At 40.2% G+C, this 23,694-nt stretch overlaps 1 protein-coding gene across 1 annotated transcript in view; it reads left to right on the forward strand.

The window, feature by feature from the left end:
• Nucleotides 1-18,280, forward strand: part of INPP4A (inositol polyphosphate-4-phosphatase, type I, 107kDa) — a gene marked incomplete at its 5' end in the record, with an annotated part of 35,342 nt that extends 17,062 nt beyond the window's left edge. The window contains 7 exons of the mRNA XM_010194461.1: nucleotides 450-573; nucleotides 1,314-1,440; nucleotides 3,678-3,818; nucleotides 4,954-5,051; nucleotides 8,160-8,272; nucleotides 8,598-8,752; nucleotides 17,679-18,280. Of these exons, the coding sequence (XP_010192763.1) occupies nucleotides 450-573; nucleotides 1,314-1,440; nucleotides 3,678-3,818; nucleotides 4,954-5,051; nucleotides 8,160-8,272; nucleotides 8,598-8,752; nucleotides 17,679-17,811 (891 nt within the window). The remainder of the gene's footprint in view (nucleotides 1-449; nucleotides 574-1,313; nucleotides 1,441-3,677; nucleotides 3,819-4,953; nucleotides 5,052-8,159; nucleotides 8,273-8,597; nucleotides 8,753-17,678) is intronic.
• Nucleotides 18,281-23,694: the final 5,414 nt, after the last annotated feature.

Below are 23,694 nucleotides of genomic sequence, written 5' to 3' on the forward strand. Positions count from 1 at the left end.
ATTTTTAAGCTTTCTTAAGATGTAATTTTTAAAATATAATTTATTCATCCTATCAAAATTCATGACCTGGAACTAGCTGTGTTACTTTTCCATCTGGAACTAAAACAGTTCTCCAAGGAGACTCTTTTGTAATCCATAAGTTGTGAACACTAATACAAGTTACAGTGTCCAGAAAACAAATGGATGTGAGATCACCAGCAGTCCTACTGTGAGAGGGCTTGAAAAATGAAGACAGTGAGTCCAAAATGTGATTTTATGAACCTTTCCATTTGTGTTGTTTGGTTGTCTCTCTTCAGCTGCAAGGAAAAGAAGAGTGTCATTTAAGAGAAAAGAGCATCAGTCTGATGGATTTTATGGCACCTCTTATATATGATGTTGTTTCCGTTTGGGACTGAAGAGCCTTTTTTTGTCTTGAGTCATTTCACTCTTCTCTGTTTTCTCTCCCACAGCTGACAGCTCTCATTTGTGGTTTCATTATCAAGCTGAGGAACTGCCTGCACGATGATGGATTTCTAAGACAACTCTATACCATTGGCTTGCTGGCGCAGTTTGAGAGCCTGCTGAGCACTTATGGTAAAGGCGCAGGGCAAGTGGGTGGTATGAGCTGCCAAGTCAGCAAATTCTGCTTTAAATTGGCTGCAGCAGAACATGAGTGTTTGGAACAGTCTGCAGCTCAGCTACAAAGTTATTTTGAAAACTGAAAGGCAAAACCAGATTATATCGGGAGTACTTAATTAGCTAACTCTGAATTTCTTCACATTTAATTGGATTACTTCTACAAGATAAAGTGTACTTGCGCTATAATAGATAATGTCAAAGGGTTGAGGTTTTTTTTTAAAGTATCATATTGATTGATTTTTCCAGAGAAGAAATGGATTTAAATTCTGTTAAACTGGGAGAAACTGTGCCCAAAATACGCTCCATGAATTTTTTGACCTCCTGTATTCCTACAGGACAAAGTGAGCAAATCCAGAATACATTGTAACTTTTCCAACACACTTTTTCAACACAAAAGATATCAAGGCTATGACAGTGCTGAGAAGTGCTTAGTAGCATCATCTAAATTGGAAAATTAGCATATAATCTACTTGAAGAATAGTGATCTCGACTGTGCTAGATAATTGGTGTTTTCTAAACTTGTCACCCATGACATTGTCTGCAGTGTGTAGGTCAAGGTGAAGGCCTGGGCTCCAGAGCCTCTTCATCCATAGAACTTCTTCATGAGAGCAATGACCTACAGTCATCATCAAATTGATAGAGAGGTTGTATGTAACAAGTTATGGTCATGATTTACTTTTTCCTACTTGATTTAGGTGAGGAGCTGGCAATGCTGGAGGATATGAGTTTGGGAATCATGGACTTGAGGAATGTAACCTTTAAAGTAACTCAGGCCACATCAAATACATCTACCGACATGCTGCCCGTCATCACTGGAAATCGGTAAAAAATAAATTGGGAGGGGAGAAGCAGTGGCCCTGCACTTGAAATGAATTATGTGCTTTCATACCATTATGTTTTTCTCCTCAGAACTTCAAATAAATGTTTTGAAGTGGACTTACGCATTTTTACTGATGTTTTGTTTTACAGGGAGCTAAGCTGAAAAGGGATATATGGCAAGACTCAGACCATGGCAGTATTGTTTTATGAACAATATCACCTTGATCTAGCCTTCCACAATCATGAGCCAGAAGTATTCAATCTTTTTTGAAGCATGTATGCTGCTTTTAAATTTCAGACTGACTTTTGAGGCTGATCTCATTGTCTGAAATTCACTGTTGTTGATCAGTTGGTCAGTGCTTTACTGTATGCCACTGAGTAACGGGTCACTGTTAGCACAATGAGACATGAAATGTGTATCAGGCAGTTAATGGGCTGCTAAGTTGAGGCCTATTTAGGATCAGTTTCCAAACTACCAGGGCCAAGCTGGCTTTAACTTATGGATGTTTGTTAAACATCAGCGTGCTGCTCATTTTGGCCACTTGCCTGAAAAGAGATATTTTCAAGCTTAGAAGCAATTTTTGTTTGAAAAGTCTGCAGTAACAAACATTCACATCCACACATAAATTGGAGTGGGAGTGATCAGTTACAGCTTTATTATGATGGGAAGCATTTACAACAAACAGTCATGCTTCAGTTTGAGTGCCTCGGCCTGCTTATCAGCTGGCCTTGCACTGGTTTCTGACATGGGGCTGATGGGCCCCTGCAATAGTTCTTGCCCAGAGGGAGCCAGTTCACAGATGGGGATGAAGCTGTGGAAGGACAGAGGCCTCACAAAAGTTGATGTGTTAATGTTTCTGTGATGTGTCTTTAGAATCTTCTAGTTTCAAATCTGGTTTCTGGAGGAAATAAGGCTTACTCGATTACAGTGTGCTGTACCAAGCTTCACTGGAGCTTTGCCTACATCCGAAAAAGAGCTAGAATTCTTAAAACATTTAGAGGAACTTTAAGTTAAGGTTCACATGCAATGAAGAGTTCCCTGGCTGAGGGAGATCTGCAGTCCAATCATGTGTGTTACAGAAATTGCTGAGACCAGTGGAAATGGCTGACAGAAAATTCCTTCCAAAGAAAGTTTTTAATTGAAACTTGCCATCAGCTATAGGACACTAATCAGCAGGAAACCAGTCTTCATTAGTTGCAGATCTGATAGTGCTGCTTATTATTCTTATTATTAGATTTTACTCAAGAAAGAGAAGAAGGGAATCATGCATATGTATTCTGGTGCAGACTATTAGAAGCTTTACATTTAGAGGTGAAAATATTTTGTTTGCTTTCAGACACAGCATAGCATTTGTGTGTCCATCCAATGTAAGTGTGGGACAGACCAATTTTGATTACCTTATTAAATACTTCTCAGAGCTCTTTTGCTATACTTGAGAGTATATGCTGTACTTGAGAGTTCTGCACTGTAAAGTCTTGAATGTAACACCAAGGTATTGCTGCTGATAGGTTAACACACAGCACACAAACCACAGTAACTTGTGTCTTGGCAGTTCCAACGCAGGGTAATACGACATACCACAGTCTGCACTGATGCTATGGGATAAGATATGTTGTGTAACCTCACATTTGCCATGAGATAAAGCATACACAGTGCTCTTTGCAGCAGTTCAGCTGACCTGAGGTAGCCTGTTGTGCTGCAGGAGCAGCTTGTAGGTCTGAGTCAGAAGGTTCTGTTTCAGTGCTTTTGTTGGCTCCCCCTTCAATTTATGCTTGGGTCGCTACTATCATTGCCTCTATCGTTCTGCCCAGAAATGTCAGTACTACTTACTGTATCCAAAAATGTATCCTCTTAGGCACTTAAAGATTAAATATACTTTACTCTTGATGAGATGGGGACATGCCAAAATTTGGCTTTTTCTACCCAAGCTGTACAAGAGCTGCAATATTAATGAGCAGAGCAAAATCAGCTTTTGTCAGGAAATTGGCAGATCTGATTGAAATGTCCATGAGGATGTAAAATCAACATTACAGGTTGCTGCAGGTTTGTCTTTGAACTAGAATAGCTCTTGTGATTAGGAGCAAGCTGTGGCAGATCCTTTAAGTCCTCAGTTTTGACTGAGACTTTTTTTAATAGTCATATTATGTTCTAAATGTTATCCCTCTCTTTACATAAGTAACACATTCTCGGAATGTAGCTTTGTGATCTTTACGTCTAATACCTGTTTATTTATTTGCAGTGATGGATTTAATGTGAGGATCCCTTTGCCAAGCGCCTTGTTTGATTTGCTGCCGCGAGAGATTCAGAGTGGCATGTTACTGAGGGTTCAGCCTGTTCTCTTCAATGTGGGAATCAATGAGCAGCAAACCCTAGCAGAGAAGTATGTATTCAGTCATGCAAGCTCAACCTTAATGGCAGTTCAGCAATCTCCTGTTCTGATGGAAGTATGTCCGTGGACTTACACTGTTGCATTGCTAACAGTGATTCAGTTTCTCCAATACACAAACAAGGGAATATTAAATGAAGCTGTCAAATGTAAAATAAACAAAAGGAAGCCCTTCTTCATATGGGACATAGCTGTGGAGCTCCTTACCTCATAGGTTTGAGTCTAGTGCAGGTTTATGTGGTTCAGATGTGAATTTTCAGAGGAGGAAACCTATCACGGGGTATTTAACACAGAGGTGCTGCCTGTGACTCAACACCTCTATGAGTGACAGCTCACTAGAAGCTGAGAGATCTTCCGAGTACTGCTGTATATTTGCCCTCTTGGTTTTGCACTCTCCCCTAGACTCCCTCTTCTTATGTAGTGCAAGACTGTTCTTGTAAAGCTGAAAAATGTAATTATATTTGCTAGGGAAACTGTTCAGTTTTGGAATAGCCACCAGGGCTTCCCTCTGTTACAGCCACATCCTGTAAAGAATACATTGAGGGAGCACTGCTCTAATGGAGAACTCCAGTGAAGTCAGGCACATGTGTAAGCACATACATGTATGTAGGTATAGTTAGATGAGATTAATTATGGCATTGTTGACAGTCTGTATTTACATTCACAGTTTATTACTCCTAGATCCATATTTCTTGGGTACATATCTGAAGTCAAAGTTCTCAATCCCATCTACCAGTGTTATGGTTACTACTAGCTTATGAACTAAACTAGTAAATCCACCATTAAAAGTTCACATTTTGGCAAAATTATTTACCAGATGGGTATTTAATGTTGAAAGGGAGGCACAAAAGCCAAAGAATTTTAAGTACTATTTTCTACATTATTTTTCTTTCATCTTCCTTCCCACTTTTCTTCCTCACTTTTCCCCTTTTCATATATTTTCTTTTTCTGTAATGAATCACTACAACGCTTCTCTATTACACTTTACTCTGCATTTGAATGGTTAGAAATTTAATGGGGTGAATCTTTAAACTGTTTTCTGGTAGTCATATTGCCAAGTGTGGTTGTTTTTGAAGAAGAGAAACCTTTTACCTTGAGCTTAACTTGTTTGTTTCTTCACCTTTTAAAGGTTTGGAGACACCTCACTGCAAGAAATAATTAACATGGAAAGCTTAGTGCGGTTGAATTCGTATTTTGAGCAGTTCAAGGAAGTTTTGCCTGATGATTGTAAGTATTTGGTAATTAATGGCAAATTTGGTTGAACAGCACAATCCAGGGTGATTTTTAAATTTGTTTCCTTCATATTAGTTATTTAAATGCTGATGATGCGCTAGCATTGGTAACTTCCCGGAAATGATGCAACTCTTTTGACACACTAGTAATAAGTAGAGCAGATTCAAGAGGTTTAAAGGTCAGTCTGATCAAATTACCTTTTTAAATTTTTTTTGCTGCTCTTTCTAAGTGGCATAATGTGCTGTATAAACATGCAGCTAGGCAGTTAGGTTGCTGTGAGGGGAATGCATTAAAAGTGACAGGTTGTAGCAGCAGCACTTACTTTTATGCGCAGTTTTTGGCTGGGTCCTCTGTACTTATGATAACCTGTACAGAGAGCAACTGCCCATTTTTAGGAACTTAATTGCTTTCCCTGTGCTTATCCTTTGGCACTTGCCTATAATTGTTGCACCTGCAGCCAGCAACAGAGATGTCTTGCACCTGGAAGAGAGACAATAGCTACAAGCTTGAATTTTACCGGTTATATAGGAAAATTTCTCACTACTGTTTTTGTGGGAGGTAGTGGCATAAATGCTATTCACATGTTACAGCAAAAGTGGTGAAAATTCACTCATTGGTTATTATTAGTATCAGCCCTCTTGTAAACTAATTTTATGGGTCCCACAATTGCAGTTTTTTTGCAGAAATACAAATGCAGCAACATACAACAGGATAGCAAGAATTCTGTCTGTTATACATTTTGTACTTTCAGTTACCCTGGATTCTTTTTGATGCAGCTGAGAGCAGAAGCTGTTTCCCTCCTTCCAGGCATTTATAATCCTCCATAACTAATTCTCTGAAATTTTAGCTATAGAGTTTTAATTTTTCATTCTATCTACCATCAGGCTTTCTTGTAAAGTTCAAAAGTTAATCAATTTAAAGTGATTTTTGTTCTACTTTTCTCCCCGTTACTTCATGTCTCTGTCCATAGACTTCCATAAGAATAGTTCCCATTTGGTTACTTCCTCTTGTCTTTGGTTTTGCTTTTTCTTTTTCTTTAGTCTCTTCCCTCATCCCCAAACCTCTTATGTTGATCCAGTCATCTTTTAGCTTTTGCTTTTTTTCCTGAAATGTTTTAATCCTGCAGTCTGTTTTCTGTCCAGTCATTTGTTCATTCTCTTTTCATGTTTTTTGAACTCTTTTATGATTTTGTACTTATTCTCCTCTATTTTTAAAGATCACTGGTGCCACAACCTTGAGTTTGTCATTTACCAGTAACACTTACTCCTTATACCAGAGCTTTGTCTTCAAGTAAACTTGAGGTTGTGAGCAAGGTTGGTGGGCAGTGTTGGACAGGTGGCATTAATATGCACCTTAACAGTGAAAGAAAACAAAATAATCTTGTGTCCACCTGTCTTTTTTCAAGTGCTCTGATACCTGTCATTACACTGATCCCTGCTACATGAAATTAATACCACAAAGGGGGAAAATCTGCTCACTGCCAAAACTTCCTTCTGCTTCACTGTCCTGAGTAAATGCAGCCATATTGTACCTGCTTTTGTAGTCCAGCTTGGACAGATGGTTTGTGGTTATAAACATTAAGCCAAAGTTCTGGTTAGAAGTGTGAAAAAACATTGTGGGTGTCCCAGCAGTTGTGTTAAGAGATGTTCTGTGAAAAGCTGAGACTGCATGGCCAAACCTGGGACTTTGCTTGTTGTAAGGGAGGTTTGAGGATGTGTTTTGTACCTCCTCTGGGGTGACATTTAGGACATACGAAGTGAAACATACTTTTCCATGAACCCTTTTCAAGAGAGAACAACATTTTACATTTAACTGTAAGACAGGTGGTTATTATGTCCAGACAGTGGTGTAGTCTGTGGTAAGTACAGGCAACAGGGAACCCAAATGGTTCCTAGAGGTCTGGTCCTAGAGGACCAGAGGTCTAGTGAATTATCTGCTGGCAACTTGTAGGAAATGTTCTGCTCACGAACAGTACACAAGGAAAGTTGATTCCTGACCCAGTGTCCTTGTCCCTGTGCTCTTGATTTAAAGCACTGCAGAATTTTTAAGTTCATCACTGTCTTAGCTTCATTAGCTCCTTCTCCTTGTTCCATTGGCTCACCTTGTCTTTAGAAATATTTGTGGAGATGGCCTGTGCCCTCTTTTTGTTTACTGGTATTACTTTCTTTCTGGGTGTAGAGTTCAAGCAGAGCAAACAAGGATTTTGGTTTGCTCACAATATTTTTGGCTAGCACGTGATATTGCTAACATACTATTTACTGTGAAAAGAGATGTCCCCCAAAAAGAAAACCTCATGTATCACATCTGCAGGATTGTTTTTGTCACATAATCATTTTTAATAGTGCATACTGCCTTATTTATCCAGTCAAAGCCTTAGTTCTTGTCCTCTGTAGTTACCCCTTTAAAAAAAGACAACCTGTTTAATACTTGTTGTTGATTGTCTTTGAGTATCTTGCTACGCGTGTAAGAGATGACGTGATGACATGTAACACTTTGAACATGTAAGGTGACTATTGCATGCACTCTGAAATATTGAAAAATTTCAACTTAGTGAAATATTAATAAACACATTGTGGGAGTGCAGTGTCCTGACGGAAAGATTGTTTCTTGTTACTGAAAACTGGCCAGCTCGCAAATTTAAGATTGAAAATGTGAGCAGAATATAAAATTATATCATCAGGGTTTCTGTGGAGACATGCATGGTATCCTCTCCTCTCTGAGGAGTGATAGTACAGGCAGTTACATGTTTATTTACAGTTCTGAACAGTGTGCGAAAGCAAGCACATCTGTGACACACAAAACAAGATTCTATACCACTCTTACTCCCTTTGTTCACTCTGTTATTATATTGCTATCAGATTCGGAGCCCCTGAAGTTTAGCATAACCTCAATGTGTATTTCCAGCTGAATTCAATTGAACTCGAATTTGTTTTGTTGGTGGTTCTAAGTAATTAAGAATTGTATTAATTGTTGTAAGCTTTGATAGCTTTAAGAAAACACAACTGTTTGCAATGGCATATAGGAACACTTTCCACATAACTTATCTGTGTAGAAGTGTTGAATACAGATAAGTAAGTGGAGTTGGTTTTGTTTGTTTTACAGGTCTACCTCGATCTCGTAGTCAGACGTGCCTGCCTGAACTGTTAAGATTTCTGGGACAAAATGTACATGCAAGGAAAAATAAGAATGTTGATATCCTTTGGCAAGCTGCTGAGGTATTTATTAATCTAAGCATAATTCAGATGATTTTCTGTACACATATTTATTTTCCCCTTTTCTGTTACCAGTATGTTTGAATTTCTTTATTTGCTTGCACGTAGCTTGGAAATGCTGCTAGGTTAAACCTCCTCTAGAACAAGACATGGGAAGATAAAATGTATTTTCTACATCAGTATTTTCTCTATAACTCATGTAATGAAGTTTTGCTCTCTCAGCAATGACAACTTTTGACATCAGAGTCTTAGAGGAGAAGTACAGGTGTGTTCTGTGACAGAAGGTTATGCATGAGGAAGGAATGATGAATTTATATCCCATTTCTAGATATGCCGCAGACTAAATGGCGTTCGATTTACAAGCTGTAAAAGTGCCAAGGATAGGACTGCCATGTCGGTCACCCTAGAGCAGTGCTTGATCCTACAGCATGAACATGGAATGGCTCCACAGGTCTTCACCCAAGCTCTGGAGTGTATGAGGAGGTAAGAGTCTGACTGTGTCACTTATTCCTAAATGAACCATGCAAACTGCAGAGGAGCATTGGTCTCTGTTTCTGTCAAAAGGAAAAAGGTAAAATAAAGCCAGAAAACTGCAAAACTGGCTGCTAGAAATCATCCCTCCCTTGCATGTGTTACTGAGTTGCATATGCTAAAGCTGGTTGTTACCAGATTTGGATCAGATGGGCCTTAGTTTTCAGTAGTAAATCAGGAGTTTTGAGAGGCGCACGTAAAAATGTGTTTTCAATTAATGCTGAGTTTACAGAACAGGAAACTGGTGCTTCTATGAAAGCTGCTCAATGCTGAGGTTACCTGAACTGTCATAGCACTGGGTTTCTTAGTTCTAGATAGGCAGATATCCCAGGGATGACCTCTCTTTGTTCCTGGAAACACAGACACCCGCAGTTTGCACTGGTTTGCCCCCTGTATTCTTCAGCAGTGAAACACTGCTCACTGGGTGAAATGTCAGTATGAGTGTTTCACAGTACAGCAACCAAACGTCATCACAGTGTGTCAGTGTGCTGTTGTCTCTCAGTATAATGACGTTCTGTATTCTGAAGCAGCAGAGATGTTTGCAGAGTTAAATACTGTACTAAAAAAAATTAAATCTGTTTACTGTTGTTCAATGCCTTGTTTCAAGCACTGCTGGAAAACTCCGTAACTCACATACCAAAAGAAAGGATAAGAAATCTAGCTTTAGTCTTTTATCAATGTAGTTCAACAATGCTGTTCAGTCTTGTTTTTCAACATTCACTCTTACTGAATGTACTGTACTGTGTGTCTTCTCACCAAATTTTCTAGAGTGTTCAATTCTCTTATCCTTTCTGTATGTTTTTGCTGTTTGACCCTTTCTTACTCTTCAGTTACGTAAAAGGAAAATGTCTCATATAATAACACTTGCAGCCTCTTACACTAATCATTTCTTTTTTATAGCTACATCTAATTGGATGTCACTGGACTTTTTTATTTTCACTTTTTTGCTGTACTTTTTTGCTGCATTATTACAGAGTTAGTGCAGTACATGAATACTGCATTCAGAGACTAATTAAACCTCGGTGTTAGAAACAAAACTCGGAACAGCTTTCTGAGGGAGAAGTTATTAACTTAAGCTAAGTGGCTCTCAGATACCTTTATTTAAATTATGCAACTTGTTGTCTTAGACATTTGAAAGAAAAAAAACTTTGCACAGTTTATTTAGTAAGGAAAAAAACCTGAATGAGCATAGTACTAGGAATCTTGTTATTTTCTTTAGATCAGTTACTGAGTTAATGTTTTTCTTTAATGCAGTCATGGACACAGCAGAGAAGGAGGTTAATAACAACATTGTTTTGGACCTTCAGACTATCAGTTTAATATAACACAAGATCAGATAAAATACTGACCCAAGAAAGGCACTGCTTTATGTTGACCTACACAGGGATATTGAAAGAGAGCCAATTTAATAAAAACCTTTGGCTCGTGTGTTCTAGCAACATCAGGGACTTGCTCTAACAAGTGAAAGACATGACTTTCTCTTCTTCTGTTAAACCTTTGACTAAGAGAGATTGTGCAGAACAAATACTGACTAGTCCTGAAGGAATACTAAGATTAGACCATTTTTCATGCACGTCACTCTTTCTTCCTCACATCTCATTGCTCTTTAGGGTAGGTGGTTGTGTTTTTAAAATCACTTTCCAATTCTGCTCAGGAACGATGAGACAGAATTAACACAGCTTCATGAGAGAGATAGAATTATGGAACAAATATGTAGGAGCCCAACTCCACCCAAGCCTATTTTAACCTGGACAGGATGACCTGACCCAGATGACAGACAGTGAAGGAGTCACAAATTGCTTCCAGGGCATTCAGAGAACTTGCTTTTTCTTTTAACTTGGGTCTTTTATTTGTGTAATTGTACCAGAAAAGGAAGGCTTGGTTCAGTGCTGGAAGACTTCTGAAGTTTCTGGAGAAGTTGGAAGTGCAAGGAAGAAACACAATGTTCAGTTGTGGGAGTCAAAGAAAGTATTTCATCTGTCCCCTACTGGTAACTTCCCAGAGAAGAAGAGCATCCTTGCTTACAGTGTTCTTGAAAAATTAAGAAAGCACCCTCTTCTTCCCTGTGATATTCATCTTCAAAGGTGCTAGTTCCCCATTACTTCTCCTCAGGGTCTTGCTTTCCTTCCTAGTCTTGCGATACTTATGTATCTGTGATAATTATGTTCAGTGAGCATGGACATTAGGGAGAGAACACTGAGTGCTCCTTGTAGTTTCTTGTAGAAATTAGCAGATACAAGTTTGTGACTTTCACCTTAGAAACAAATATCCTGTTAGAATAAACTCACTTTTTCAGTAAATAAGTTGCAACTTTTCCAGTCCCAAATCAAATATATGGTAACTCACAGCCTACAAGTAGCAAAATCATGGTCTGGAAGTCCAGGCTACAGAGGAAATGACTACTTGGCCAGTAAAAGCAGCTCAAGAGTCACAGTCCAGCTGGATCACACAGCCTCTTGCATCTGCAGCAGTGCCAACACTCCCCACTAGACCTGTGTCTCCCTGCCCTGCCTCTTCCTATCAGATACTGTCCTGTCAGACAACAGCAGTGGAGCTGCTTGTGTGAATATAGTCTGATCCAGCTTCAGTCAAAATCAGCCTGGGTAGCAAAATCCTTTACACATTTAAGGTAGGCCAGCTTATTTTCGTTAAACCAATTAGGAAGTTGTGACACAAGCATTTCACTCAACAGAGAAGAGCTGGTTTTGATAGGGGCTCTTGAAAAGCAGCCAGAAATGGAGTGAGGGAAATAATCTCTTCTAGCAGTCATGGTGCTGACTAAAAAGACCTGACAGTCATGTTTGGGTATGACTACTCACTGCAATAAACCCGCCGTGGCAAAAAGTTTGGTTGGGTTTCTTCACTGGTTGACCTGCTTTAAGAATAAAATCGTGGTTGGTTGACCTTTGTTGCCTGCCAGACACCCACCCAGCTGCTCTCTTGCTCTCCTTCCTCGACAGGACAAGGGGAGGAAAGACAATGAAAAAGCTCGTGGGTTGAGATAAAGGATCTCTCTTGAGATAAAGAGAGATCACTTGCCCGTTACTGCTACAGGCAAAACAGACTTAAATGAAATTAACTTACTGCCAATAGATTTGGATGGTAAGAAACAGAGACAAAAATTAAAACACAACCCCTTTTGTCCCAGGCACAAGTGCTTCGCTCCTTTGTTCTCAGTTCCTCTACCTGCCCCCCACAGTGAGCAGTGCACAGGGGTCTGCAGTCAGTCCGTAACAACTCCTCTCTGCTGCTCCTTCCTCCTTGCAACTTTTCCCCACTCCAGCGTGGCTCTTTTCCACAGGCTGCAGTCCTTCAGGAAGTATTCACCTGCTCCACCATGGGGTCCTCCATGAGCTGCAGTGTGGATATCTGCACCATCGCGGTCTTCTCCATAGCTGGAGAGGAATCCTTGCTCTGGATCTCCTACGCATCTCCTCCCCTCCTCTCACTTTGGTGTTCACAGGGCTGTTTGTCACACCTTTTCTCATCTCTCCTCACTGCCATGCAGTGTTTTGCCCTGTCTTACACAGGCTTCCCCCAGAGCAGCACCAGCGTGGCTGAGGGGCTCAGCTGTGCCCTGCTGTGGGTCCATTTGAGCCGGCTGGAACCAGCTGTGACTGGCATGAGGCAGCCCCAGCCTCTCTTCACAGAGAGGATTTCCATACACAAACTGGATTAGCAGGGAATTTGCTTTGTCTCTTCACCCTGGTCCTCTCCTTGAGGTCATTTGCCAATGAATGTTTTGAGACACTGTACAATTTGATATATCTGGTATTTCCAAAAGATGACTGGGTAGAAGCATCTATATGGGCCAACAGTAACAGAGAAAGCACTTTCCAGCACTTGCTCCATTCCCCCTGTATGTATCTGTGCCTATGTCTTGGTGTAAAATTGAGCAGCTTGATAACTGATTTTTAATGGTAGAGATGTGGCATGTGATATTCATAATGTCACCTTGTGATTTCGAGCCTTTCTTCCTCTTTCCCCTTCCCCATTGTTTTACTTCCTTCTCCATATCCTAAAACACTTCCTCCTGACTATTCTGGTGAGACTTTATCCACCGCTTTCCAGTCAACATTAGCTTTCCACTTACTGATTCTCCTGATCACCCTCCTCCTCTGCCCTGTAACAAAGATAATTGGGATTTGTAGGCATCACAGACTCAACCTGCCTTTATCTGGTGTAGGCACCAGGAGTGAAAACATACTCTTATCAGCAATTTGGATGTGTTAATCCAGATCAGAAATACAGCTGTTTTAGTTCCCTGCCCACTTAATTCCTTTTGACTTGAAGTGTCACCAGCATCTGAACGCTGTTTTTCTCTTTCACCACCTCCAGGGTATCTCTGATGTCCTCCAAGATGTTGTCTGTTGGTTACTTAACCTTGCTATGCAACCAGCAAGGTTATGTATCAGCTTTTATGGATGGAGTGAGTGCGCTTGTTTTAACAGGATCAGGCTCACAGTTGCATTTAGTTGTTGGACCGCACAGGGTGATCCAAAATGAAACACCATATTACAAAACCTCAGGTTACATGAAGAGGTGTTCACTGCTATAGGTCTTCTGTGCTCAAAGGAATGCAGGAAGCAGGGCCATAATGATATGTGCAGCGTGTCCTGCCTTCACGTGCATATATTGAGGCACCTTCGGAAAGCGTATTGATACACACTTGAATTTATGTTGAAACAGAAAAGTAAGTGGGTGGTTTGGGGTTTTTGTTTACGTATGGAGCAGGTAGTTCAGAGGTTAAATTATTTCACTGCAGCCTACATGGAAAGATGTTTGAAAGGGTCAAATACTACAATGGTTATTCATGTTCAGCTTGCTTTTCAGAGCTCTACTTCTTTGCAGCATGCGGAAGCATGGCAGAGCAGCATGGGATATTATGGCGTGGTAATCTGAAAGAATGAACATGGAAAACCATTTATGTTCAACCTACATGTGTTTATTTTCAGTAGACTACAGTACTTCTTTCTTATTTTTCTCTTTTATTCAAAAAATATTTTCTATAATTGTGCTGATACATATTTTTGAGATGTTTTTTTTCGCTCTTTCTTTACTTCATATTCTGGTTTTGTTGTGCTTTCTTCCATGTTTTTTCATTTTCTTGACCTCCTTGTGTTGCCATCTCTTTTCATACATTCATTTGCATGTCCGTCTTCCTTTCTGTTTTATTTTCCCTCCTCCCAACCTTCTTCCTTTTCACAGCATTGGAACACGGGAGATAGTCACCCAGAAGAACCTGAGTGGCTTGGTGCCCATCCGAGATTTCAGACTAGATCCCAGCCTCCTCTACTCTATTCCTTTACTAGCTCTCAGCCCCAATTTACTGATTGTGTGGCTGTTTCTGAGCATAGCGTACCTGGTGGCCAGATTACGTTGCAAGTGAAGATAAGGTTTTAAAAAGAAAACAAAACAAAACAAAACACAAAAAAGTGCTTGAATGTGTATTGCCACTTGGTACCTGCTGGACAGAGGAATGTGTCATAGCATTGTCTGCCAAGAATTATTATTATGCCTTACAATTTTACGTTTCTATTGTACTAAACTGTAAATATACATCAAATTATTTTATCAGAAAGAACTGTATTGGAACTTCAAATTATTGTTCTGCTTTCAGTGCTTGTAACATAGTCTGACATTGGCCTGTTACCTCGTTACTTTAGCCGGCCTGAAGATCTCTTACCAAATACAGTTTTGTGTTACTTGTTTCATGTATTCCAGAGAAAGGAACTCTATCTGAAAAGAATTTGTATCTTTTTGTATATTTAAAGTGTATGCTAATCTTGCCTTTCATTTTTACGAAGTATGAAGAGAAAAATAAAAACACGGGTGGGGTTTATAAGAAATTATAAGACATTTATTTAAAGAAATAAACAGATTTCTACCTTCATTTCAAAGCATAATATCCAAATTCCATTGCCGAACAGTTTGTAGAACCATAGTGGCGTTCCTTTCTCATGGTTAAGTTTGTTCCGATAGCCTAGTGTACCCGCTCAGAAAAACAACCTGTGGTGCGCTGCATGCAGAATTATCTCACTCTATTTGTAGATCTGCATTTTGTAATGTATTAAAGACGTAAAGAGAATGACTTGTGGTCAGGAAGGGGATGTAATTGGCATCAGCCTGCTAATGATCTGCTTCAGGTGCTCTGTTACAGAACTTACTCTGAAACAGGGTCATTATCATCCTAGAAGTGAAATGTATTGGTCTTTAATATTTCAGGCAAGAAGAGGGAGATACCAGTTAGCTCCTTTAGTACGGGAGTTTGAGGTTTTCCACTGGGTTTTGCTTTAATTATACTAAATATTACTGTTAGTTCTGTTTTTAAGTGTTGGACAGCTTTAATAAATTATGGTGTTGATAGTGGCTTAGAGACAAACGGACGATGGGAGGTGAACAGTTCTTTAAGTGGAGAGACTAAAGCGGCTCGCCTAGTTTAATCATGCAGAATAGTTGCAGATGAAATTTGATCATCATTTCTGTATAACGCCAAACTGGGAGAGGCCTACTTAAACTGAAAGATTGTGTTGCTGCAGAGGTCTGGCAGAGCTTGTCAATAGCAATAGCTGATTAAAAAACCTAACCTCGTTTAATGTAGTTTGCTGAATTCATAAAGGGATTTACTTCGCTTGGTGCCTGAGATGACAGAAAATTGGGCTTCTGAGGAGAACTCCTCTAGTACTGTGATTTCTATTTTCTACTATTATTAACGTGCTCAAAAAATATAGGTAACTATAGGTTTTATTACTGGTTTTATTATTAGTTTTAATGGAATTTGAAAGCTTCTGAGAGAAAGTGTAAAAAAAAAAAAAGAAAAAGGACAGTTAGAATAAAATCCTAGATTTGGTGAATATTCTAGCTAAAAAAAAAAAGTATGTGGTTATATCGATGTCTTCATGAAATCAGACTGTACAGTACACTATCTCCTGGTATTTTGCCTCGCTGTTCTTCCAATTTTGTTCTTAAAAGAAAAAAAGCCCAGACAGACAGACACACACATATATATGTGCATGCATCCTAAAGCCTTCCTGCTGCCGAGTTTTAAAATCATGGTATGATGGTATGGGACATATCCACATTAATCTGTTTAAATAAAGCATGAGGACTTTGCTCATGACTATCATTAGGCCTGCAGTACAGCCACCCTTAAATTCACCTCAAATGAAAGCCGAGGCTTTTTAAAAACAATGCCATTTTTTTCTTACACTTTGAAGGGGACAAGTTTTCATCTTTTTTTCTTCTTTTTTTTTTAGCTTGGTCTGTGCTTTCAGTCAGGCATTCAGATTTAAAATGCTGTAGTGCACACTGCTTATGTGCCTCCAGCAGAAGAAACTTGGCACAGGAAATGGTGTGGGAAATACACCTTTGTCACCACCTCTGTGGCCCACCCGTGCCATGGAGGAACCTGTGTAATAACCAGATGCAGCTGAATGAATTATGAGCAGAATGGTTCACTTTGGAGTGAAAATGCTCATCCAGCATCCTGTATTTGCTGTTTAAACTTCTTGTTTTTATAGAGCTCTGAATTATAACTTGTGCAAACATTTGGTGAATCTATTTGACTGCAGCAGCCTTTGGGGGGGTTCTGTGAAATACAAACCAGTGACATAAAAGTAGCATCATCATGTACAATCCATTCTGTAAACGGCAATCACAGACTGTGCTCCGGAGACAAGTTTCAAACTTACTTAAACTGTTTCTTAGAGCAAAGGATTACAATATTTTATGAAGTTAAACTAAGTGGTACATGCAGAAGACAGTTACAGTCAGTTTTATTAACCAAAATTAGAAGAACGGTGAGGTCAGCAAGAGCAGAGAGCTTTCAGACTGAACCAGAATCCAAACCCTCCTTTGGAATCAGCTGATCACAGTTTATCTGAAAGATGCTGCAGCCATCCCAAAGATGGGAATAAGATGACATTTCCAGCGTGAGGTGGTGTACTGTACACTTGGCCATGAAGTTCCAGAGCGCATTGCTTAGCTTTCAGTTCTCTGTCAGGGAAAGACATTCTCCTGCAAGCCTAAATTGATTTATCACGTATATTTAGAAGATAGTGCTTCCTCTTTGTATGTCTGTTTTTGAATATAATCAAAGGAACTGTGAAGTAGATTTACAAGTGTAAAGAAGCCTTATAACTGGAGTAGTTTTTTATTGTAGCACAGAACCTCTTTGTAATGTGGGGCAGTTGCACCAAAACATTGGGTAAAAGTGAAATTCTGCACAGCTTTGTTTCCTTGGGGTGATGACTGTCAACACAGCCAATCTTTTTTGCACCCATACAAAGCTGCTGTTTCATGATTAAGATTATTTTTTTTAGAGTATGTTGGCTTGCAAGTCAATTTATGCATGTAGAGATAACTAGAAAGTCATTATTTTTATACCAGCTCTAATCTTTAAGTAAGTACTGATAATACTGACATACAGGGAACAATGAAATGGCTTTAAAGTTCTTCTTGAGAGATCAGCAGGTTTTCTTTTTCAGCTTAATATACTAATACATTAGCAGAACTGCTTGTGAGCAATCTCGTGGGATCCCTTGTGCAATGAAGCGCGTGTGAGCTCCACAGCAGCGTACCCTGAAATACATGAAACCGTCATGACAGAACTTTTGCAGCAGATGCACTGCTGCTTTTTAGAAATGCAAAACTAGCAATCAGACATAGCATGTGTCCATTCTGTGTGCTTCTTACTAGCATTGTATGATGAGTCATCATTTTTAATATTTGCAGCGGCAAATTAATTAAGCGCTCATTAAATATAACCAACTTTTTGTTAATGCTAAATAATAACAGTTCATTTCATCTTAGTTTAAGTCTTTTCTTTTTTTTTTCCTTTTTACTGCTGTCATTTTTTGTGCTTGTTTTTTTTCCCCAGTGAGGGTTGTCGGCGAGAAAATACAATGAAGAATGTTGGATGTCGCAAGTATGCATTTAATTCCCTGCAACTGAAGGCTTTCCCAAAGTATTACAGGCCTCCAGAAGGAACTTATGGAAAAGTTGAAACATAAGCATACTGTGTCCTTTTAATTGCTGTTCCATTCAAACGTGTGGATACACTCTAGATTAAGACATGATCTTGTCATCCAGAAGAGAACAATAACCTTTCTGTACGTTTCACTAGGTTATACAGAGCATGTTACTTACAGAATCGGAATTATAGTAACAATTATTCTGACACCGTAGCCTGAGAATAGTGTGATGACTCTCTGCCCATTTAAATAGCCTTCAGTGTACGTCAGATGAGCAGACATTGTGCTACTTAATAACGACCCATACGCAAAGCGCTAGGTACCTCCTGGATGGGCAAGGAACGGCATTTAGGCAGCTGTTTCACAACTTTTTATACGGAGTTGACTTGAGATCGAGCTTTTCATAAACTTTTTAAAACTGCGAGTAAAACTCAGAAGTTGTACATAAAAAGGGATTGGATCCTAGCCAGTCTAGTAACTGTAGAAATGCAGTGTTACAATCAAGAAACAGAAGCTTTCCTTTTAAAGACAAATTAGCAAAGCGAAAGCCAGGAGTAGAAGTTGGTTTACTGTATATGGGATGCCCTCTCCGTAGTTGAAATTAACAATACAGAAAATGAGGTCTAGTTTCTAGCTCTGTCCAAATAACACAAATTCCCAACGTCTTCAGCAGATGAGGACTTGGGCACACATCTTAAGTGATTTTAAAGCGTGTTTCAGAAACATAATGATGCTTAACCAGAAATGCCAGCAGCAGCTCCCCCTGCCCTTCCCCACTGTAAGGCCAGTGCGACAAGCAAGTTGCCAATGTTGCACGGGACACGTTCAGTCTGTTCCATGGTGTCGTGTATTAATTAACACATTTTTACTCATGGCTTTTTAGATCACTTCTGGATTGTAAGTGCTAGTTATATATTATTTTATTTTTTTATTCTCCCGTCCGTATCAATTTTGTACGTCAATACAAAAACGCTCAAAGTGCCCCAAACGCATCCCCGTTACTCCATAACCAAAACTGGTTTCTTTTTACCGTTGCATTTTAGCTGGGCAGATGTTCAGAGTCCTGGCAGGGGAAATACGGCTGTTTTCAGCGTATTTCTGAGGAAGGTAGCAATGCCCCATGCCGACAGAAAGGAACTGCTCGTGTGCTACCGCTAATGCATGAAAACCTCAGCTTACAACTAGGGTGATCAGTCTGACAGCATTTCATCAAAAATGTTCAACAGATCCTCGGAAATAAACTGAAGCTAAGACAGCTTTTGAAAAAAGCAGCCTAACATTGATTTCCAAATTTTAACAGGATTAAGTAATCTCTAGCTAGCTTCCCTCAGCACGCTGTGCCCTTTCCTTCTGGTTCCTAAGCTTTAGACTAGAAAACCTGCTCGCTCGTTCTCATGAGAATAGCAACAGCCAGGTAAGTATTTGGCTGTTTTCTGGTTTCTTTCTCCCCTCACTGATGTTTGTCTGTGCCGTCACTGCTCTATCAATCAGCCATGTTCATTCTGCTCCCATGTAGGTGTGGGGGTTCCAGGTCCAGCAGTTTTTGCATTTTGCTTTTTGCAGTTTCGCACTGAGCAGCGTGTCACAAATCAGGGCAGCACATCCTGCTGAGCCAGGGCGTTGCCATTCTTTTGGTCTCTCTAGGATAACAAAATGCTGAATTCGGTGCAAAGTCGGTGTTTTGTGGTGCCTAGCCCAGGTCTGAACAAATCATCTACAGCAGAACAGTCCCCTGGAAATTTTACAAGCCCTGTTTGCCAATTAATAAATAAGCATTGATTTTATTGTATTTTATTGCTAATATGTAAACAAATGTATGGTGAAAAACTTTTCCATGGGATCTTTTTAGACATGTTAGTCCATTAGTTCTGCTCAGCCTTCAGTCCCTGGCCCATTATTAAATGCTCTATTTATTTTTGTATAAAATGTACTCTGTATATCCCTTAGTTTTTATGAGTTGACAATTTTATTATGTATATTCCAAACATAGTCAATGATATTTTAAGTCCTGTATTGTTACGTGTAAAAACCTTCCAATGCTCAGCCTTCAGGAGAAAATAACGAGAGGTCTATTGTAACAATTAGCAGAGCCACTCTCTCAGGCTGTGGCCGACACTCATTAGATCTGCTCTAGAGCTTAGCGATCCTTTAGTTATTTTGTACACTGATGTAATCAGAAAAGGTTGCCGAATTTTGTATGTGCATGGTTTTCACTCACCTTTTTCACGTGATGGAACACCAGTCTCAAGTACCGCGTTATTTTGTTTAAAATACTCTGATTTCAGTTTGCTTCCGTGTAAAACACTGTTGTCCAGCTCACGTTTCCTATCCATGACGCTGTCAGCACATGCACGCCGCCGGGCTCGTTTAGAGGGCGAAGTGAACAGTGAGATCTCGAGCAGTTCATCACAAAGGAAAAACTGTGAAACTTGAAATCCACATAGGACGCTTCACAAGGGTGAAGTTCAGCTTTTCTGTTGCACAGGAGAGGCGAATTTAAGGATTACTGTAAAATGAAGTTCTGTCTAATGTTCTTTTTTGAGTACATTTTTTAAATTATAAAACATACAAAGGTAAAAAAAAAAAAAAAGAAAACTGTTGCCAAGTATGTTCTGTGTATGTTCTGTGAAAGTACGTACAGCACAGTTGCCTTTTGTTTCATTTATACATGTAAAATTATTGTATAATACAACACTGTTTTGTCCCAACACAATTGTATTTGCCAAGCTTTGTGCATTGAAATATTTTTATTTATTTGGTTTTGGGCAGTATTAATATATCATAAACATATGGCTACTGTTTTATATATCCTAGTTCATCCAATCCATGTATGCTGTAAATGTGCTAGTCTTTAGGATGAACACCAATAAAGAACTGACAAGAATAACAAATGGTGGCTTACTTTTAATGCATTTGTGGTAAATTATAATCACAGAATATTAGGAGTTGGAAGGGACCTTGAAAGATCATCCAGTCCAACCCCTCTGCCAGAGCAGGATCACCTAGACCAGGTCACACAGGAATGCGTCCAGGTTGGTTCTGAATGTCTCCAGAGAAGGAGACTCCACAACCTCTCTGGGCAGCCTGGTCCAGTGCTCTGTCACCCTCACAGTAAAGAAGTTTTTCCTCATGTTCAGACTGAACCTCCTGTGCTCCAGCTTGCTCCCATTGCCCCTTGTCCTTGATCACTGGACATCACTGAGAAGAGCCTGGCTTCATCGTTTTGACACTTGCCTTTAAAATATTTATAAACATGGATGAGGTCACCCCTCAGTCTCCTCCAAGCTAAAGAGACCCAGCTCCCTCAGCCGCTCCTCATAAGGGAGATGCTCCACTCCCTTAATCATCTTTGTGGCTCTGTGCTGGACTCTTTCAAGCAATTCCCTGTCCTTGAACTGAGGGACCCAGAGCTGAACACAATATTCCAAATGTGGTCTCACCAGGGCAGAGTAGAGGGGAAGGAGAACCTCTCTCGACCTACTAACCACACCCTTTGTAGTCTTTAGGATGAATACCAATAGAGAACTGACAAGAATAACAAAGGGTGGCTTGCTTTTAATGCGTTTGTGGTAAATTAAAATAACCACTTTCATGTTCTGTGACTCGATGTGCTTTATCCATTGGAGAACATATTAAGCTAAGTTGTGTACAGAGAGATTTTACAGAGATATGCAAGTCAGGAAGTAGTAACTTCTAAACCCCGCTCCAGTACAGCTGCTGTCAATTCGCTGTAGTTAAGTCAGGCACCCGTTTGTCCCACATGCTGTAAATTCAGCAGCAACGGTTAAACAGAGATGTAGTATGAGATTATTTTTCTTCTTAATTTTATCTATTTTCTCCATGAATCTTCCATAAGGCCTTCCTGAGCTTTGTTCATTTTAATTAAAATTAAAATTTTAATAGATGCAGCACAAAAAAGTGCATGAGAAAAACCAAGAAGAATACCAAAAAAGTAGGAAAACACTTACACCAAAAGAGTCCTCATTAGAAGAAACTGTAGGAAATGCTAGTGATCAAGAGTAAGATTTTTCAGCATTTTCCAGATTGTGAATTCCCAAACATTTGTAGGACCCACCTCAGAAATTTTGTATGTATGTTTTGTTGTTGACTGCATATGGCTGTGTTTAAAATAGCTCTCCCTGATGAATGACAAGAATTTCAAGGTACGAATGGGAAAGCTTAACTCTACAGCAACCTTTTTTTCTCACTTTTTTTTTTTTAAAGTGTCAGGCAAACTTTCTGCTCCAAATTAATAAACTATTTTGTCCCCTGCAACTGACTCCCTCTGGCAGCACAACGGCGACATGTGAAGCTGTGTCTTTCTTTCTTCAGTAGTGTCCAACATGATCAGTTGATGGCATGAAAATACAGTTTAATAGAGCCTGGTATCCGTGACAAGCATCCCACTTTTAATTAAGTTGTGCCAATATGAAGTTGTATCTTATTTGCTAGTCTGGTCCTATAATTTTTGATGTTTCCTGTATTTCACACAGACTTGAGTATCAAGAAGTTCTTATTTTTTGTGGAGACCATAGTATTTGTGCATGTACCCTAAGTATTCTGAATGTAAAGTTCTGCAAATTTGGATTTTACAGATTTTACAGTATAAGGAATGTACATCCCCTAACAATTTATTGTAAAGTTTTAGTCCTTGCAGTCAAAATACTTGAGATTATGTTCCATTAATTACTTAGGTGCATCATTTCATACCTAACCCCAAATCACTATGCTTGTTGCCTGTTCCTGGAGCCTCCCCAGCGTGTTCAACCATAAGAGCAGTTATAACTCCAGACAAGATCCCTCAGCCTGGAGTCAGTCACTGCCCATCAAGCTCACTGAACGTTTAATTATTCATAAAAGTTGAAAAGTTAAAAGGAGAGAGATTATGATGGCCACAGGGAAAGACATGAGTGAATTACACCGTGCCTGAAATCAGTGATCTGGGGTGGGAATGGTTTTGTTTGCTGAGTGCTCCCATTAGAGTCGTTACAAACCTTTTCTGCTGAAACTACACAGGGATTCCCGGCAAAAGCCTTTAGGAGGCAGTCTGGATGTGCATCCCAATGGGATGGTGGGTGAAAAGGGGTGAAGGTTTCAAAACTTCTCAATCTAATTTAAAATCAAAGCTTTTAATGTTAAAGAAAACAGAACTGGAATATAAAGCTTATCCACATGGCTTCCAGATCAGCCCTGGTTCTGGTCACTACGGGTGCTTCATGGCTTCAGCCTGTTACTTCACACATGCTCATAAACCTTTTTCAATGTGCGTGCCAAAGCTTCAATAAAAGCCCTATTCTTGTAACATTACTGCTGCCTAGGCCCTGCACCAGTCATGCTTACGTGCCAGTGCGATGCAGAGAGCAGCCGCCCAACTCGCTCGCTTTAAATCATATCAGGATGGATGCAGTTTACCCATTTAATCACGGCAATATTAGCCAGCAGTCAACTCATAACGAGAACAGGAGCGATTAACAAGACCGAAGTGATCAACCAGGAGCAAAGACCTTTGAACCCGCCTGTCCCTCGGCAGTTTCCACGGCAGCCAGGAGTGACCGTAACACTGTCACCCACACAAAACTCTCCTGGACACACGTAGGGGCACCGTGAAGAACCCTCAACAGACGCCATGACCCCGCCCTGTGGGACCCCTCCCGCCCAACCACCACCCTCTCGTTGTGCGGCGGCCGGTTAGAAAAGGGCGGGAAGGGGGGCACCTCAGTCCCCCACCCCAACGGCCGCCGCCTTGCCAGGCCAGGGACACCGGGAGAGCTCTGCCCCCACGGGAACGCTCTCCCAAGAGCCGCTGGGCAGACCCCAGGACCGTTCCTAAATCCTCGCCCGAGGAGGCCACAGCTGGGCGGGGGAAGAAAGTTACCTCAGGTGGGGCTGGTGGCGGGAGCGACCCCACAGGCGGGGGCGGGC

Source organism: Mesitornis unicolor, unplaced genomic scaffold (assembly GCF_000695765.1).
Source record: "Mesitornis unicolor isolate BGI_N332 unplaced genomic scaffold, ASM69576v1 scaffold28431, whole genome shotgun sequence".
Classification (NCBI taxonomy): domain Eukaryota; kingdom Metazoa; phylum Chordata; class Aves; order Mesitornithiformes; family Mesitornithidae; genus Mesitornis; species Mesitornis unicolor.